Below are 18,899 nucleotides of genomic sequence, written 5' to 3' on the forward strand. Positions count from 1 at the left end.
TGATAGATTAAGCAAATGACAAGATAGCATATGAAGTCAATATGGGAAAGTGTGAGGTTTCTCTTTGGTTACAGGAATAGCAATTGTGAGAAGATAATAGATGGGTCATAAGATACAGGAACAAAATATGCAAGTACACAATTAGGAAGGCAAATGATAATCTGGCCTTCACTGCAGAAACATTGAATTGCAAAAATAAGGAAGATGTTGAAATTTTACTGGACTTTGGTCATAAAGTGATAAACTGTTACAACACAGGAACCTGCCATTCAGCCCATCAAGTTCATGTCCACCACCAATCAACCATTTACACTAAACTGCATTAATTCTTTTATTAATTCTCTACACATCCTCTTTAATGCTACCAGATTCTACCTAATGATTTACATTGCCAAATAACCAACCTGCATGCCTTGGGGATGTGGGAGGATACCTACAAGTCACAGGGAGATTGTGTCAACATAGCATTTGATGTCAGGATTAAACCCATGTCTGGGGCTAAGAGGCATAACTCTACTAGCAGCAACACCATGACACCTCACAAATGGAGTACTGTGTGTAGCTTTAGTTTTGCAGCAGAGATCGACAAGATTTATTGGCTCTTTATCCTTTAGCTCTCTAGTTTTAGACATTCTGTGCCAAAATGGAGAGTGTTGTGAATGCTTAGTGCTTAAGTGCTTCTGATACTGAGATTGATTGCTTCTCAATAGTGAGAGAATTGAAGAAAATGTTAATCAGGTGACAAAGATCAGCCTTAATCTTACTGCAAGTAGAATAGGTTCATGAGTCTCTATAACCTACATCTGCTTCTATTTAAGTTCTTACACGAATACAAGTCCACGGTATCACATGCATGCGACAGGATTTATCAACACACAATTACTCTATACCAAACTAGGCCTGGAGACTCAACAACTAACCTTTAAAGTGCAGCAATCGCCTTTGCAGCAACCCTGCGTCCCAGAGGGAGACCCAGGTCAGTTATTGCTAGCACAGTCTTTGGTTTGGATAGAGCAGGCAATTTCATGAGTTCAGAAACCTGTTTTAGAAAAAAAAATGTACAGTGCAATCAAACACAAAGAGCACCTGAATTGTAAGTGATACTGAGATGCAAGGGCTCATTCGGAAATTTCCGTTAGGTTTTACTTGTAACTGGCTACATGATTTATGTTTTTTTTGTTTACAGAGAAGATCAACTAAATACGGTTATATATTGTAGCTTCATTTTTTGAAAATCTAGTCCTGTTTGCAATTTCTAGACAAGAAATTATATTCCAAAAAACATTCATTACTTAATGGTACAATATAATTAAATATAATATTGTATGTCACATTCATATTTAAACAGAAGTCATCTAGTTTTGTAATGTTATATTAAAAACAAGTGTGGAGTAACTTAAAAACAAATTCACAATCATTTTGCACCTTTTACAATAAAGCACTCAAAGCTTTATCATTTTTATTTTACAGCCAATTAGGCAATTTTGAATTTGTTAGACAGTAGGTACACAACAAGTAGAAATAAACAATTACAAATAATCATTTATGGGGTATTAGTTGAGCAATAATTGTTGATACTGGAGAACCTATCTGATTCTCTTGGGATCATTTATGTAACTATTCAAGAGGACAGGCATGGTCTGGGTTTAAACCACTGATGAAAAAGAGCATGTTCAGCAGTATATTTTTCATCCACTAAAGTGCCAAACAGGATTGTACAGTTAGTTCTGAACCATTAATCAATAATCTGAAATGTTAACCTTCTCTAACTCTGTATACTTAGACTGAAAAGAGTCCCCTTGTGAAGAACAGGATATACTTGGGGCACCCACAACATAGCAAAACGTTGCCTTCAGTAGAGAATAGGGCAAAATAGAGCAATACTACAAAGAATTTATTATTGATCATTCAAACTAGTTATCTATTCAAAGCTATCTTAGAACCATTTGCAACAGAGAGACAAGGCATTAAACTAGCAAGAGGGAGGTTCCATTCTGATGATACTTTCCCATGAGTGTTTCAGGGAAATTTCACAATTAGTTCACAACATTTTGTTCCTTTGGAAATTCAAGCTTATACTTGTTTCTTGTTCTATAATGAAGATTAATAGCATGTACAAAGTGAATAGAATGTAACAATCATCAGCAAACACTTCAAGTTCTGATTTAATGCTGAAAGGATAGTCTGAATAATGAGCCCTTAAACAAAGCTAACCTGAAGACCATCGAGTTGTTTAACCATTTTCACAAGATAGCTTACATCTGAACCTGACTCAACACCATAAGAGCGTGTTTCACAAAAAGGACTAGCTTCAGTTCTTCCCAGTGAGGCAACATTTCACCTGTGAATCTGCTGGGGTTGTCTATCCGGTTGATGGAGTCTCCTCTACATTGGTGAGACCCATTGTAAATTGGGGGACCACTTTGGCAAGCAACCCCACATCATCCACCACAAGCAGGACTTCCCAGTGGCCAAACATTTTAATTCTGATTCCATTCCCTTTCCAACGTGTCAATCCATGGCTTCTTCTTGTGCTGAGATGAGGCCACCCTCAGTGAGGAGGACCAACACCTTATATTATTGTCTAGGTACCCTCCAACCTGATGGCATGAATATCAATTTCTCCTTCCGGTGAACAAAATCCACCACCCATTCTGACCTTTTACAACTATTACTTTCCCCTGGGTTCCCTCTTCCTTCCCTTTTCCCTATTTTTCACACTCCTCTCCTGTCAGATTCTTTCTTCAGCCCTTAATTAACCTTTTCCACCCACTGGGCTTCACCCATCACCTTCTTCCTTTCCCCTGTCCCCACTATTTAATTCAGGCATCTCCCCCCCCATCTTCTCAGTCCTGAAGAAGGGTCTCGGCCATAAATGTCGACTGTTGACACTTTTCCATAGATGCTGCCTGACCTACTGAGCTCCTCCAGCATTTTGTGTGTTGCTTTGGATTTCCAGCATTTATAGATTTTCTTGTGTTTGTGGTTTGTTAGTTTTACATACCTGTTTTGTAGCATTCAAAGCTAAACATTGAGCATGCAGAAAGATCTACAAAATTTATGCACTCATTTATATTTGGATATCAACCAATTTGAAGAATTGACTTACCATAGTAAAAGGCATGAACTGGAGAATGCTACCACGGCTTCCTTGGTCCAAGCATTCTACACATTCTTCCATAAACCACTGGACAAACTGGGTGTGTGGACCAGCCACCTTTGAGCTCAGGATTGAGGAAATCAAGAGGAACAAGTTTGCTGAAAAGGAAGTTGAGAAAGTCAGTGCTTCACCTTGTTTTGACCAGCTTTTAATGAATATTCAGCAGCATCAATTCAACATTCTGTTGAATCTGAAAGACTCTCCACTATAATAACACCTTAACATGATTTAGATTTCTATCAGCCGAATAAAATAGAAATGGATGTACATCTGGCTCTTTATCCTTAGCTCACTGGTTTTACACATTCCTGCCAACACAGCATGCCCACGATGTTCAGCAGAACTGCGGAACACCTGCCCAGTCTCATCATTTACTAGCCCTGATCTCTAACTCCCCATCATCCCTATCCCTAAACCCTAACGGATTCCCTAACTCCCAGTGCTTCCCCCAAAACTATCCCTATGAATAGTTTAAAAAAAACAACCAAGTTTGAGCCACAACATTGGTGGAAATCATAGCTTGGCACCATCTTGACTGGAAAAGTCCTGACCTTGGGCGTTGCTTGTAGAGTTTGCACATTCTCCCTGTGACCACATCCCTAACACTTTGAGTTAATTGGCAATTGGCTACTGTAAGTTATCCAAATCAGTGTAAGTGGCAAAATAATCACATTGGAGTTGATTGGCATGCAAGACAGAATAAGTTACAAGGTTATAATAAGGTGGAAATAGAATAGATAGGATTAAACACAAGAGATTCTGCAGATACTGGAAATCCAGAGTAACACACACAAAATGTTGGAACTTAGGAACTTAGCAAGTCAGGCAGCATCTATGGAGGAGAATAAACAGTTGATGTTTTGGGTCCAGACTTTCATCAGAACTGAAAAGGGGGAAGAAGGAAGTGGGGGTGGGGGATAAGAGTACAATCTGGCAGGTGACGGGGGAAGGTGGGTGAGTAGGGGATCTTTCCAGCAACCAGCTTGGACTGAATATTCATTTTGTGTTACAATAAGTAAATTTAGAAACAGTAGGAAAAGCCTTCTTACAGCACAAGCTCACATAAGGTCATGCCAGTATGGCTGGGGAGATAGGGCTTATGAAATGTTCACAGCAGAGAAGCATTGAGGACACCAGGAGCTGTGCAGCTGCAAATGTTAAATGTAACTAGGAGCATTCAGTGGGAGGCAAATGTGAGTTGTAGTCCAGACAAGCATGACTACACCCAAATAGAAATAATGTTTAATTACTATTTTTCAATGTTACTTGAGTATGTCCCAAACACAATGTGCTGAAATTTTAAAACTTTGACTTGTACTAGAAGTCATTTAATATGCTTCAAATGCTCTTAAAACTGTATGTCTATTGATCTGGCTCTTCTTCGTGTACAAGATGATCATTGACACCCAAGAAGATGTGTATTCAAAATGTGCTTATCTGAGATCAAATTTCACCAAATATCAAAGTGGAGTGAGCAGCAATTAACAGTATGGGAACTTCTCTCCTAATTTTTAAGAGATGGCAGAACCATTATACAGAGATCGCATAGACAACCTTCATAAGCCAATCTATACTTTCTGTATTAGTGAATCTGCAGTGTTATCTGGAAAAAGAGCACTGATTTTCAAGTGCCCTGACAAACCTCTTCTCATCAAAGTGAAATAAAACTAGCAACCATTTAAACACGAGAAAGTCTACAGATACTGGAAATCAAAAGCACCATACAAAAAATGCTGGAGGAACTTAGCAAACCAGTTAGTATCTATGGAAGTGAACAAAGAGTCGATGTTTCAGTTAAGATGCTTCTTCTGGACCATTTATCTTATTGTTTTGCATGGCATCTTACTTCAATGGTTTCAACTTTTACCAAAGTGAATAATTATAAATGCAATTAGTCGGCTGTACAATGCTTTGGAATTTCTAGAGGGCTTTGTTGTCAATTTATTTCCTCAAAAAGTTCAAAATACAGTATATATTAAAAAATCCCTTTTTAATTTTATGGACTTTCAATCTACAGAAATTTGTTCCAATGATTTTTTATACTGCCTTTGTCAAATCATATTGTGATATCAGTTTAGCAATAAATACTACCACAATCGCTTTCTGTTTTATTTTATGCAAAAACCTTTATTTTATGTATCTATCTAACTGCGTAATGAGGCAAAACAGTTTCCCCTTTGGTGTCCCCGTCAGCTGCAAGCTCCCACTGAATAAATATGATACTAAACAATGACCTCTCAAACATTGCTTAACTTCTTCCTTTCATCAGTTTTTGTCCTATTGTCGATTACATAACTCATCAGAAAGATCACTTCAGTATCAAATTCAGATAATAATTTCTGAGAAACTCCATTTGAAGTAAAGAATCAACTTACCAGTATATCACAATTTCAATATGCTTTGTAATGAAATAGCAAAAAATAGATATCTGTAATTCAGCAGAATATCTGGATACTGGGTAAAGTAATATGAAAACAAATTTAAAATCTAGATTCCAAAGAAGGAACCAAGACAGCATCTTTTGGACTATTTGAATATCCCAATGTGATTTAATCAGAATTAAATACAGCCCTGCATCTAAGTGTATACACAACACACACCTGAATGTGTTTGAATGAACACTGAGAACTTACCCAATACTCTTTTCAAGGGATCTCTCATGTTTATGTTATGAAGCTGAGAGGCTGACAGTGAGCTGCTCATTGAACGGTCACCTGAAGATTATATGTTAAAATGATTATAAAATACACATAAGTAATGTGAGAGAAGCAGAAAATTTTAACAAATGGCTGGAGCCCTGATATCTAATTAAATCATAAAAGGGAAGATTAAAAAAAGAAAAACTGAATTGTCATCATTATTTCAACATATTCATGGAAGAGAGAGAGAAATAAATTTAAAATTCTTTGGAACTGAGTCATCCAGAAGTTGACATGCCTGATGATTGAAGTTAAATTAACCGAGGGGCAGAAATTGTGATTAACATTCAAGCTTGGCAGGCAGCTCTTTATTTATTTCATTTTTATTTGGATATACACTGCCTTATTTAACACTAGCCTAATCAAACAACGATTTATAATGACCAATTAACCTACTAACCAGAACGTCTTTGGACTGTGGGAGGAAACCCGGTCACACAGGGAAAATGTACAAACTCCTTACAGACAGCGCTGTAACTGAATTCCAAGCTCGGAAAACCAGAGCTGTAATAGCATCGTGCTTACAGCTATACTTCCAGGAAGTATAAATGAACGACCAGTCCAACCTATCAATGAGAACTGGAGCAAAAGGTTGGACAATAAGGAGATAGATATCTCCCTATTTTGTACTCAATATAAAGTCTTTCCATTTAGAAAACAGTCAACCCCTTCATTTCTTCTACCAAAGTGCATGACCATACACTTTCTGACACTGTATTCCATCTGCCATTTCTTTGCCCATTCTCCTAATCTAAATCCTTCTGTCGTCTCTCTACTTCCTCAAAACTACCTGACTGTCCAACTATTTCCATATCGTCTACAGCTCTGCCGCCATCCCTGCCAGTGTTCTTTTCCAATCAATTCTGGCCAACTCCTCTCTCAAGCCTCTGTAATTTCCTTACTCCACTGTAATACTGATACATCTGACTTTAGCTTCTCCCTCTCAAATTGCAGGATGAATTTGATCATATTATGATCACTTACCCCTAAGGTTCTTTTACCTTCAAGCTCTTTAATCAATTCCAATTCATTGCACAACACCCAATCCAGTACAGCTGATTGCCTAGTGGGTTCAACCATGAGCTGCTCTGAAAAACCATCTTGTTGACATTCTAGAAATTTCCCCTCCTGGAATATAGCACCAACCTGATTTTCCCAATCTACCTACATATTAAAATCCCCATTGCAACACTGCCCTTTTGGCATGTATTTTCTATCTCCTGTTGTATTTTGTAGACCATATCCTTACTACTGTTTGGGAGACTGTCTCCCATCAGGGTGTTTTTACCCTTGCAGTTCCTTAGCTCTTTGCACAATGATTCAACACCTTCCAACCCTATGTCATCTCTTTGTAATGATAGGCTATAAGACATAGGAGCCGAATTAGGCCAATTGACTCTGCTCTGCCATTTAATCATGACTGATCCTTTTTTTCTCCACCTCAACCCAATTTCCTGGCCTTCTCCCTGTAACCTTTGATGCCATGTAAATGATATAATTTCATTTATTTTTATTTTTTTACAGAGCAATGCCACTCCCTCTGCCTTCCTGCCTGTCCTTTCAATACAAAATGTATCCTTGGATATTAAGCTCCCAGCTATAATCTTCTTTCAGCTATGATTCGGTGATGCCTACAACACCACACATGCCAATCTGCAACCGTGCTACAAGTTCATCTACCTTACTCTGTATACTGCATGAATTCAAATACAACACCTTCAGTCCTGTTATTTACCTTTATTGATTTTGTCCGCTTTTTACACTGCAACTCATCCTGTTGACTGCAATTGCTTATTGCTTATCCTCACTACACTTGCCTCAGTTTATAAAACAGCCACCTCATCTTCAGCGCTATCATCCACCTTTCCTACAATACTTCTTGCATCGAAATATAAGATCCCTGAGGAACATGACTGGTCACTGATCTCTAGCCAACACAACACCCTTCCACCATTACCCTTTGTCTTATATGGCCAAGGCCAATTTGGAATCCCAGTTACCTAGTCACTGGATACAATGCATCTTCATCATCTGGATCTAAGGTGACCTGGTAGGGGCTGAATGGTTTACTCCTATTTCAGTTTCTTAGGAGACAGAAATATGGAAATGCTGATATGGAGCAGATTCTACCTAATCGAAAATAAAAATGAACTTTGTGTTTAAAAATTAAGCAGTGGCCTCATTGACCCATATGTTTTGGTCTTGTCCCACTTTACATAATTATTGGAAGGATATATTTACTACTATTTCCTCAATTTGGAATATAGATTTACAACCTCATTTTATTACTGCAATTTTTGGCATACCAAATGAAGATGGCAATCAGTTTTCCCCCTCAATCAGACGAATGATTGCTTTTGTAACATTAATGGCCAGAAGGTCTATACTACAAAATTGGAAAGAAGTAAATCCTCCTACTACATTTCAATGGCTTTCTCAAACTATTTCTTGTCTGAGTTTGGAAAAAATTAGAAGCACTATTTTTGACTCATCAATTAAATTTGAAGAAACTTGGAGACCGTTTATTCGACATTTTCATATGAATTAATTTGGCCTTCTCCAGACCTTTCTGCTTATTCATGTTCAGGTATGGAGTTCCGGAGTTCTTTGACACTATCTTATACTTGTAAACTGTTATTATTGCCTATGTTAGTTTAGTTTAGTGTTTTATATTTTTTTTTAATATATTTTTTTTTCTCACATATTTTTTAATATTTTTTTTTTCTTTTTTAATGGTTATTTGTTTTTTTTTCATATAATCATGTGGACTTGATTAAGGTATTTTCTTTTGTTGATGTTTAGTAGGATATTATTATCTTATTATCAATGTGATTTCAAGTCTATTGTATTTATAATTTACTTATTACTATGTTATTTTTTTTGTGTATATGTGAAAATCAATAAAAAGATTGAAAAAGAAAGAAAGAAAGAAAAATTAAACTTTGTGCAAAGTAAACCACTGGATCATTGGCAGGGTGATTACTATCTAGCACCTCCCATTCTCTCAGGTCAACAGTTTCGTACTATAGCTATCAACTGCAATTAACAAACACCCACACACATCCAATTAATTTTTACATTTAATCTTTGGTAATGACTCTGTGAAAGAAAACGCAAGGTCTTTAGAATCACAAATCCTAAATTTGCGGAGCTCCTGTTGCCAAAATGCGTTGTCTTATATTTTATAGTATTACTCAAAACAAACATACAATTTGACTTCTACCCACAAATCTTTCTAAGCGGTAAGCTGTAAAACAACATAACAGCACATCCATATATATCTAAATGCTCACTGCTTTTTACTAGGCTGGGAAATTATTTAATTCAAGAATGCCTACCAGGGCTAGAAAGGATATTTGGATCCTCTTCATTTGAACTTAACAATCGCAACAGTTTTGACGGCTGGCTGTCATCCAAAGGAAATAAGTTGATGTAGTCCTGTGGAAAGAGAAGCCCAATAGTTATCCAAGCCACCATTTATTGATGATACATTTCCTAGAGAGCTAGGATGCAACATCTATGATCGACCACAGCCAATGGAGGGCCTCTTTTTCAATTAAAGCAAATACTTCAGGTGGAAATATTCCAGCTATCTGATTGGTTTTAAATCAATTGTGAAAGCTGCATGGAAAACATTACGTCTAATTCAACACAATTAGCACTTCAAATATACCTCATTTCAGTTGCTATCACCAATCTGTTCCGATTAAAACCAAAGTGGAAGGAGCAGTTTTCTTTTGAAATTTATTGGAGGCAATTCTATACTTTTGAGTTGAGTTGTAGACAAATTGTAATGGTTCATGAGAAAATTTCATTGCAATATATGACAGGATGGAGATTTTAATGGGGTGTCCACAATGGACGAATGACTACTAAAATCACAAGATAAATACGTAGTGCACAATGAATAGAAAATGCATGGACAGATACAGAAAGCAGTTCTACACCAATGCAGGAGTATATATACATGTCAGATATGAGGCTCACAAACGAGACACCAAACCCCATCTGTATTTTCTATGCTTCAAATGATTGTTTAAAATTGATCACCTATGAAAGTGATCAATATAAGAGGCATTTGCTGAGGCAACCACTGAGGGTCACAAATCTTGAACTGTACCTTGTGCTTCAACTCTGTATAACCCTTTCTGGTACGGTGCATGTCACATCCATCCTTATCTCATGTCAATACACATTGACATTTCATTACAATACAGACAGACAGACATACATTATTGATCCCAAGGGAAACTGGGTTTCGTTACAGTCGCACCAACCAAGAATAGGTAGAAATATAGCAATATAAACCCATAAGTAATTGAATAATAATAAGCTGATCATGCCAAGTGGAAATAAGTCCAGGACCAGCCTATTGACTCAGGGTGTCTGACACTCCGAGGGAGGAGTTGTAAAGTTTGATGGCCACAGGTAGGAATGACTTCCTATGACGCTCAGTGTTGCATCTCGGTGGAATGAGTCTCTGGCTGAATGTACTCCTGTGCCTAACCAGTACATTAAGGAGTGGATGGGAGTCATTGTCCAAGATGGCATGCAACTTGGACAGCATCCTCTTTTCAGACACCACCGTCAGAGAGTCCAGTTCCACCCCCACAACATCACTGGCCTTACGAATGAGTTTGTTGATTCTGTTGGTGTCTGCTACCCTCAGCCTGCTGCCCCAGCACACAAAAGCAAACATGATAGCACTGGCCACCTCGTAAAACATCCTCAGCATCTTCCAGCAGATGTTAAAAGACCTCAGTCTCCTCAGGAAATAGAGACGGCTCTGACCCTTCTTGTAGACAGCCTCAGTGTTCTTTGACCAGTCCAGTTTATTGTCAATTCATATCCCCAGGTATCTGTAATCCTCCACCATTTCCACCACCAGCTCCTTAATCTTTTTCACATTAAGTTGCAGATGATTCTGCTCACACCATGTGACAAAGTTTCCCACCGTAGCCCTGTACTCAGCCTCATCTCCCTTGCTGATGCATCCAACTGTGGCTGAGTCATCAGAAAACTTCTGAAGATGGCAAGATTCTTGTGCAGTAGTTGAAGTCTGAGTATTGCATTATATGGAAAAAGTCTGTACATAATGTTAAAATAAAGCTGCATTTCCCTCCTAAGGGAGGAACCAATGATCTGATGGTTCCGTAGGCTGCTTTCTGTTATTAAGGTCACACGTTAATAAGAAAAAAAATCTGAACATAACTCAATGCTATTTATGAAGTCTTACTATGTGTCAAGATTCAGGAGCATCTACACTCCAAAAGTATGTATTATTCACAATCCAATTTTGAATATCACCAAGAAATGAAAGATGCTTTATTAATCAAGTTTCTGTCTCTCTGGAACAAATTGCATTTCCATGAATTAGTTTCATAATTTATAATCAATTCTAGTGGTCATAGATTAAGTAATGGTTTTACCAATCTATTTTCCCAACAAGACCAATATATAGATGGATGCCAGTCCATGGCCTCCTCTACCGCCACAATGAGGCCACACTCAGGTTGGAGGAACAACACCTTATATTCTGTCTGGGTAGCCTCAGCCTGATGGCAGGAACATCAATTTCTCAAACTTCCATTAATTGCCGCTTTCCCCGACCGTCACAATTTCCCATTCCCTTCTCTCACCTTATCTCCTTACCTACCCATCACCTCCCTCTGGTGCCCTTTCTTCCATGGCCTTCTGTCCTGTTCCATCAGATCCCCCCACCCCCCAGTCCTTTCTCTTTCACCAATTAACTTCCCAGCTCTTTATTTTACCCCTCCACCCTTCACCTACTACCCTGTGTTTCTTCCTCCGCCGCCCCCCCCCCCCCAACTTTCTTACTCTGACTTCTCATCTTTTTTCTCCAGCCCTGATGAAGGGTCTCGGCCTAAAATGTCAACTGTTTACTCTTTCCCATAGATACTGCTTAGCCTGCTGAGTTCCTCCAGCATTTTGTCTGTGTTGTATAGATGGATATGACTATTGAAGTGGCACTGCTCTTACCTCAATATCTTCTCTATGTCTTTTCCTCTGCTTGGCTGTGGCCTGACCCTTGCTATGCGAGGAATGAGAGCTCAGAGCGCACCAGACAGAGAGCCTACATTAAACAGAGGAAATAGGTAAATTCAAAGAATATTTCCCATAACCAAGCAATGAATCAACAACTGAAATTAAACTGATAAAAAAAATCAAGGAATATAATCATGACATTAAGACTTGGTGGTTGGAACCTTAACTGCCCTATTCTCCATTCCTAGGTACAAGCATAAGTTTAAACATCTGAAGAATACACAAGGTAGAATCTTTGATCTCCAAACGCTTCAGGCTCTGGCACATTTAAAAACCTCAAAGAGGACCACAACCTTGCTGTGGTTTGTAGGCTTACATGCCTCAATGACCGGAGAGCTATGCTGACTGGAGTCAGGGCTCTTGGTAGGGCACCCATGCCAAAAAGGTCAAAGGGTAGAGGCCAGACCAAGAGTGGTCCACCGGTCCGCTGGGTTTGGGGGTTCAGGGCTAATAACCTTGACTGGAAAAGAAAAACTTTTACAGAAACAGCACTGAAGAATCCTTCTACGTCTGTTTGTGATGGCACTCCTAAATTTCCATCGAGACTTGCATGGCCCCACTTCACTGGATCCCTGAAAAGCGGAGGAAACACAGGAGACCAAAGACAACTTGGTGCTGTATCATAGAGGTAGAAATAATGATCCTGATCTACACCTGGGGCTCAATAAAGACAGTCATGGACAGACAAAGATGGAGGACCTTCTTCATTGCCCTAAATGCCAGAAGATGTAAAAATTGTTCAATGTTGTCCCACAAGTTGTCAGTGGACTCTCACATCACTTCATTCTTGAATCAGATCTTGCGTCACAGCAAGGACTCCCATTTCGTTTCTTTCCTTTCTTCCATGCCCTTCTCCTGTACTTGCTTAAAATCTGTTAAATCTTGAAACTCTCAGAGAAGGCCCTCAATCCAGAATTGTCACCACAGATGCAAGCTGACCAGCTGACTATATCTCGCCCTTGGTCTTATTCCAGATTTAGATTGTCTATTTGTTACGAGAAGCCGAAATTGCTACAGACTAATCAGAAAACAAAAAAAGACAAAGCATGTCATAAATCTGAAACAAAAATAAATAAGGCAGTTATTTGGCTTGAAACGTCAACTGTTTACTCTTTTCAATAGATGCTGCCTGGCCTGCTGAGTTCCTCCAGCATTTTGTCTTTGTTGCTTGGATTTCCAGCATATGCAGACTTCCTGTTTGTGAAAGGCTGTCAATCAAGTCAGGCAGCAGCTGTGGGGCACAGAGGGACATACATAAATTGGATGGTCACAGTCTTACTCACAGGGTAGAGGAGTCTCAAACTAGAGAGCATAGGTTTAAAATGAGAAGAGTAAGATTTAAAGGGGATCCAAAGGGCAAGTTATTCCATACAGATGGTATGTGGAACATGCCACCAGAGGAAGTGATAGAGGCGGGTACAATTACTACATTTAAAAGACATTTGGACATGCTTATTGGTAAAAAGGGTTTACAGGGATAACACATCAAATGGGACTAGATCAGGAAGGCACCTTGTCGGTATGGGTGAGTTGGGCTTGAAGTCCCATTTCCATGCTGTTTAACTGTGACAACACAAACAAGAGCTGAATGCTGCAATTTAGACTGGTGTGAAGAATAAATCCATTCAGTTGGTAATTTAATTAATTAAATGAAACAGCAATTCAATGTTGCAGTACCAAATTACGCTTAGAGGTAAATTTCTGGGTGAAGGAAAATTCCAGTTGGAACGTTCACAGTTTGTTAGTGCCAATGAAAGCAGAATTAGGGTTGGCTACATTATCTAGTCAAAACCTGAAAAAGATGTCTTGGGTTACTTTTCAATCAAATTCTTTTAAAGCACCTATCTTAATTACAATAAAGCTGTTTATAAAAATGACAAAAGTTTTTAATAATTCTTGGTAATTCTATATCTTTAGTGAGTTATAATACAAACCCACAAGTGCTGCTGTCAATCAAAATAAAGTACAAAAGAAAATGACCAACTTAGTAATAGGAAAGATTAAGATAATACAAAAAATTACTTGGCAAGAGCTCGTCCAGGTGGATCCATGAGCATCTGCCACTTTAAGGAGTTGGTCAGGAGCCCAGGCAGGATGTGGCCCAGTAGACCCAAGGTGATTTGCTGCATGTCCAAGCAAAACACACTATGAAGGAGCTCAACAGCTTTGTAACAGTGTTCCTTCCTCGTCTCCTTCAATAGCTCCTAAGGGGAAACAGAATACACGTATTAAGTAATCAGTTGGCGACAGAGTCAGTAATCATTCTCAATAAGAACAAATGAGACAGGCTAATCAAATCAAGTTTAACTATCGTTCAACCATAATAGATACAGTGAACGAAAGAGCATCCCTCTGTGGCCAAAGTACAAAACAAACAAAATAGCACTTTCAAAATAGTGAGCAAAGAAGCACATTCACGCAAAAATAATATATATCGTCTAAGACACTCAGCAACAAGACCTGCAATTGACGGTACTGTCTCCAGGCAGTGTAGACACACGTAATCCAGCCCCTCATTCCACTGCTTGAACACGGGAGGGCTGACCCCAGCGACTGAGGATGCCACGCTCCACTGCTTCAGCCATTTTCTCTCCTGGTGTACAGCAACAGGCAAACCCAAGGCTTGAGGCCTAGTCCTCTCTACAACCGAGGCTACACAGCTTCCGCGCCACCAGACAAGAGTAACAGGTCTGCGGGAACTTCTACTATTACTGTCCAGCAGTCTTGTGACCACAAGTGAAATGTCTGAGACAACCTCCCACGGTTATATTACATGCTCCAGGCAGCAATACAGTCTGCAGCCAGGTCAGCTCCTCCAGCATCCTGGCCGGCACCTTTCTCGACACGTCGGCTGGCTCCGTCTCCAACATCCTGGCCAGCTCCGCTGCCCGGCACCAATCCAGCTACTCCGATCAATGAACTGATGGAGTAGCCTGGTAAGGTCTTGGAGTAGAATTATCTTGTGATTGTAAAATAACACACTGAACAAAGAGAAGCACCACCTTTGGTTGGCCCCCGAGAGGCCGCTGCATGCAAAAGCGTCGCCATCTTACTGGAAAGAATAAAATTCTTGTGCAATAAAACTCAAGGAAAAAAATGGCTGGGTGAAGGGAATGTAAATTATTAGATGTAGCTCATGCAATGGAACACCCATATTCTGCTGCATTTGAGAGTTCCACAATTTTCAAACATATAGGAGGAGCTTAGGAGGATTATTGGCACCTAACAGTGACTACTTTGCTTGCATCTTTGAAAACAACTCTATTTCCATCTTTAATACCTTTCAGGGTACTTTTAAAGACACTGATCTGGAGTTACACACTGACTACCTTTCTTTGTGGGAATGGGACCCACTCTTGGGGTTTCATGACTGGCTGTTATTCGGCACACCAAGGGATCAGCTCGCCTTTGGAGGGCTGAGATATTGTGGCTCTGGAGACAGGTGGATCAGTGCGTCGTGGGAGATGGAAGGTCTAAGGCTGTGTGCCCAGAGACACGAGATCTTTGGGCACAGAACTCAGAAAAAAACGACACAACAGACTTTTAACATCATAAACCAGCGAGTTGTTTGTTATGTCTCCCCTCTTGCTGTGAAACGGAGACATCTCTTTCTCACTTATTAGTGAGAGAGAGAGCCTGTGGTATGTTGAATACCGGGTGAACGAGTAGTCTTTGGAGTAACTGCAAGTCTGTGTCTTCGCTGTTGCTTTGCTCATGCTTGAGTGCTCGGTGGTGGGTGCCGGTGCTTTTTTTTTGCTGGTGGGGGGGGGGTCGTTGCTTGCTGCAGGAGGGAGGGGAGCTGGGGGTGGACTTTAAGGTTCTAACATTTAACTGTCATTCATTCCTTGGGGGCACTCCTCTGTTTTCGTGGATGGTTGCGAAGAAAAAGCAGTTCAGGTTGTAAATTGTATACATTTCTCTGACATTAAGTGTACCTTTGAAGATTTTATTTTTGCAACGCAAGAGACTGCAGATGCTGGAATTTGGAGCTGATCTTGTCAAAATGGACAATTTCACAATTTTACGACATCAAACTTTATCCACTAATTTAATTCACATTCATCCCTTAGCCTCCTCCTCTCCTCTTCCAAAATTATTTTCTAACCAACTTTTGCATCAACAGCACATTTATCAATCAAACCCTTCGTGAATTTATCAGTCACTGAACTATGTTGGAAAAGGTCAAGACCTTAGCACCATTTGCTATGATGCAACTCTCAATATACCTTGTCAACCAGAAAAGGTCCTGTATCTTAACAATAAGCAGTTACTATGCAACAGAAGTTGTTTGGACAGAGACAGTAATTATATGTACATCAGAGAAGTGTCAAACATCCTGTATGCCCCACAGCATGTGCCCTTGAGCTATGCAAGGCAGTTGCAGCAACTTCTCCTTCTGGCCTTCCACCTAACCCATCTCAGCCCAGTAAACACTTGTATCTTCTTTGCTTGGGAACTTTTGTCCTAATGAAATCAAGCAATTACTATGAGATTGTGATCATCCAGAACTCCTCACAATTTCAATCAAAGACTAGCTTTATTTCTCACACGTACCGAGTGAAATATGTTGTTCATGTCACCAACAACACTGCCCAAGATTGTGCTGGGGGCAGCCCGCAAGTGTCATCACACTCCCGATGCCAACACAGCAGGCCCACAACTTATTAACTCTAACCTGAACGACTTTTGAATGTGGAAACTGTACACCGGGGGGACATTCATGCAGTCATGGGGAGAATGTGCAAACTCCTTACAATGCTAGGAAATGAACCCCGATGATCATAATTGCTAGCGCCGTAAAGCATTATGCTAACTGCTATGCTACCTTGATGCCCATCAATTTAACTTTTTGACTGGAAAATTATTACTAAAAACCAGGAAGCATCTCTGCATGATCCTTGAAAATCACACTTAAGATAATGGCACAAATGACAACTTGCACTGTTCCATTAGATGTAAGAGTAGTGCAAGTTACAAAAGTCAAATGTCACTGAATGAAAAGACGGATTGAGACATGTTCCCTTACACAAAGAGAGCAATTCTCATGACAGGCAATGGCAGTTAAGAAACATGCAATGACTGTGGAAATTATTAAATGTCTTGCGTAACTAGATAAAAGATTAATCAGGCTCCCTAACTTCTTCCAGATCCCAAGCCCTTACATAATCTTACCACATCCTCAGTTTGGTAACCCCTACTGTCATGAAATCAAGCATGAATTAAACTTTCCATCCAAATCACCAAAATGGTACATTTAATCACACTTTTTAATTGCCATCTCCCTAAGTCATAAAAATGATGAGTAGCATTTTAATTTTAGAAATATCGATGCAGAGTGCAAGAATATGGAAGTAATAATCTTGCACAAAAATATTGGCTACAATAGTAGATTCAATTTATAGGAAATAAATCACATAATAGTTAAAGCAATAGCTAGAAACTCAACAGCTTCTGAACAGAACAGTTGTATTTAACTTACAAGATCTTGCCATATACTTCCTGTAAATAAATATGCGCACTCAACTGACTAAAGATATACACTCAGTGGCCACTTTATTAGGTACAGGAACGGAACCCAATATGGTCTTGTGTTGCTGTAGCCCATCCACTTGAAGGTTTGATGTGTGTTCAGACATGCTTCAGTACACGTCGCTGTTGGTTATTAAGTCACTGTGGCCTTCCTGTCAGTTTGAACCAGTCTAGTCATTCTCCTCTGACCTCTCTCATTAACAAGATGTCTTTGCCTACAGAAATACTGTTCACTGGATTTTTTTTTTGTTTTTCACACCATTTTCTATAGACTCCAGAGACTGTTGTGCATAAAAATCCCAGGAGATCAGCAGTTTCTGAGATACTCGAGCTGTCCCATCTAACGCCAACAATCAAACACTGTCAAAGTCACTTAGATCACATTTCTCCCCCATTCTGATGTTTAGTCTGAACAACAAATGAACCTCTTGACCATGTCCGCATACTTTTATACACTGAATTGCTGCCACATGATTGGCTGATTAGATATTTGCATTAACAAGCAGGTATACAGGTACCTAATAAAGTGGCCACCAAGTATAGCAAGAGTGAGACTTGCAATATTGAGAACTCTCAGTTTTGGTTGTTAATAGATGTAATCAGAATAATAGTTTATGCCAGTCGGAATTAAAAACGGGTAATTCCCAAATAACATGCAGCCAATTATTCCCAATCAGAACAAACTGTTTTATTATTTCTAAATAGATTGAACTTTACAGCGTGCTATATTAAAAACAGAGAATTCACACAGAGATGAATTATAAATATGTTAGGCTAGCTTAACAAAGCTTTCTCAATATGTCCACCCACCTTGACCAAGTTATTGCAGAACCAGTATACACCTCCCATATGCAGCAGTGCCTCAAATACATGGATGGAACGGCTATCCACCCAGCCTTTATTCAGTATGTTGTTGAAATTGGTAATGAGCACTTCTTTTATTGGTTTTTTAACTGGTAGAAGGTTGCGGTATGGGATAGGGTCCTGGTTTGTTGAAAACTTTATGGAGGTTGCTGTCTGCTGCAGGACATCGGCACACATCTGTTCCAAGATCAGGCTCATGATAACAACTCTGGGAGAAAGAAGGCAGAGGGGTACAAATGACAGGTTTTCCCAGTAACCAAGTGAATAAATTATCTGACTATGGTTTTTCAAATCAATACAAACCCTAAGATTCCTAGATGGAATAGGTTCAAGTACAGACTATACTGATTTGTACTTGTAAATATGGATTCATACTCGATTACTTAGATAAGTTAACAGGGTGGGATGGGGGACACGGACACAATGAAACAACCTTCAGCACAGGGAGTAAACTAACTTTAAAATAAAAAAAACAAAAAAGCATTACTTCATTAACTTCAGCCACTATTACCAAAGTGTATTTAACCTTTACAGTACCAGTTACAAAACACAGAAAAACAATGAAGGTTCCTTCGAAATAA

The 18,899-nt window shown here is 39.3% G+C and overlaps 1 protein-coding gene across 2 annotated transcripts in view; it reads right to left on the reverse strand.

The window, feature by feature from the left end:
• Positions 1-18,899, reverse strand: part of med24 (mediator complex subunit 24) — a 95,584-nt gene that overhangs the window by 13,017 nt on the left and 63,668 nt on the right. For both annotated transcript variants that reach the window (XM_059956404.1, XM_059956403.1), the window contains exons 20-26: positions 18,265-18,526; positions 13,948-14,129; positions 11,860-11,953; positions 9,198-9,297; positions 5,794-5,874; positions 3,110-3,258; positions 921-1,039 (exon numbers count right to left, since the gene is read on the reverse strand). In XM_059956404.1, coding sequence (XP_059812387.1) covers positions 923-1,039; positions 3,110-3,258; positions 5,794-5,874; positions 9,198-9,297; positions 11,860-11,953; positions 13,948-14,129; positions 18,265-18,526 — 985 coding nt within the window. In that variant the 3' untranslated portion in view covers positions 921-922. The remainder of the gene's footprint in view (positions 1-920; positions 1,040-3,109; positions 3,259-5,793; positions 5,875-9,197; positions 9,298-11,859; positions 11,954-13,947; positions 14,130-18,264; positions 18,527-18,899) is intronic.

The sequence above is a fragment of the Hypanus sabinus genome, chromosome X1 (assembly GCF_030144855.1).
Source record: "Hypanus sabinus isolate sHypSab1 chromosome X1, sHypSab1.hap1, whole genome shotgun sequence".
Lineage (NCBI taxonomy): Eukaryota > Metazoa > Chordata > Chondrichthyes > Myliobatiformes > Dasyatidae > Hypanus > Hypanus sabinus.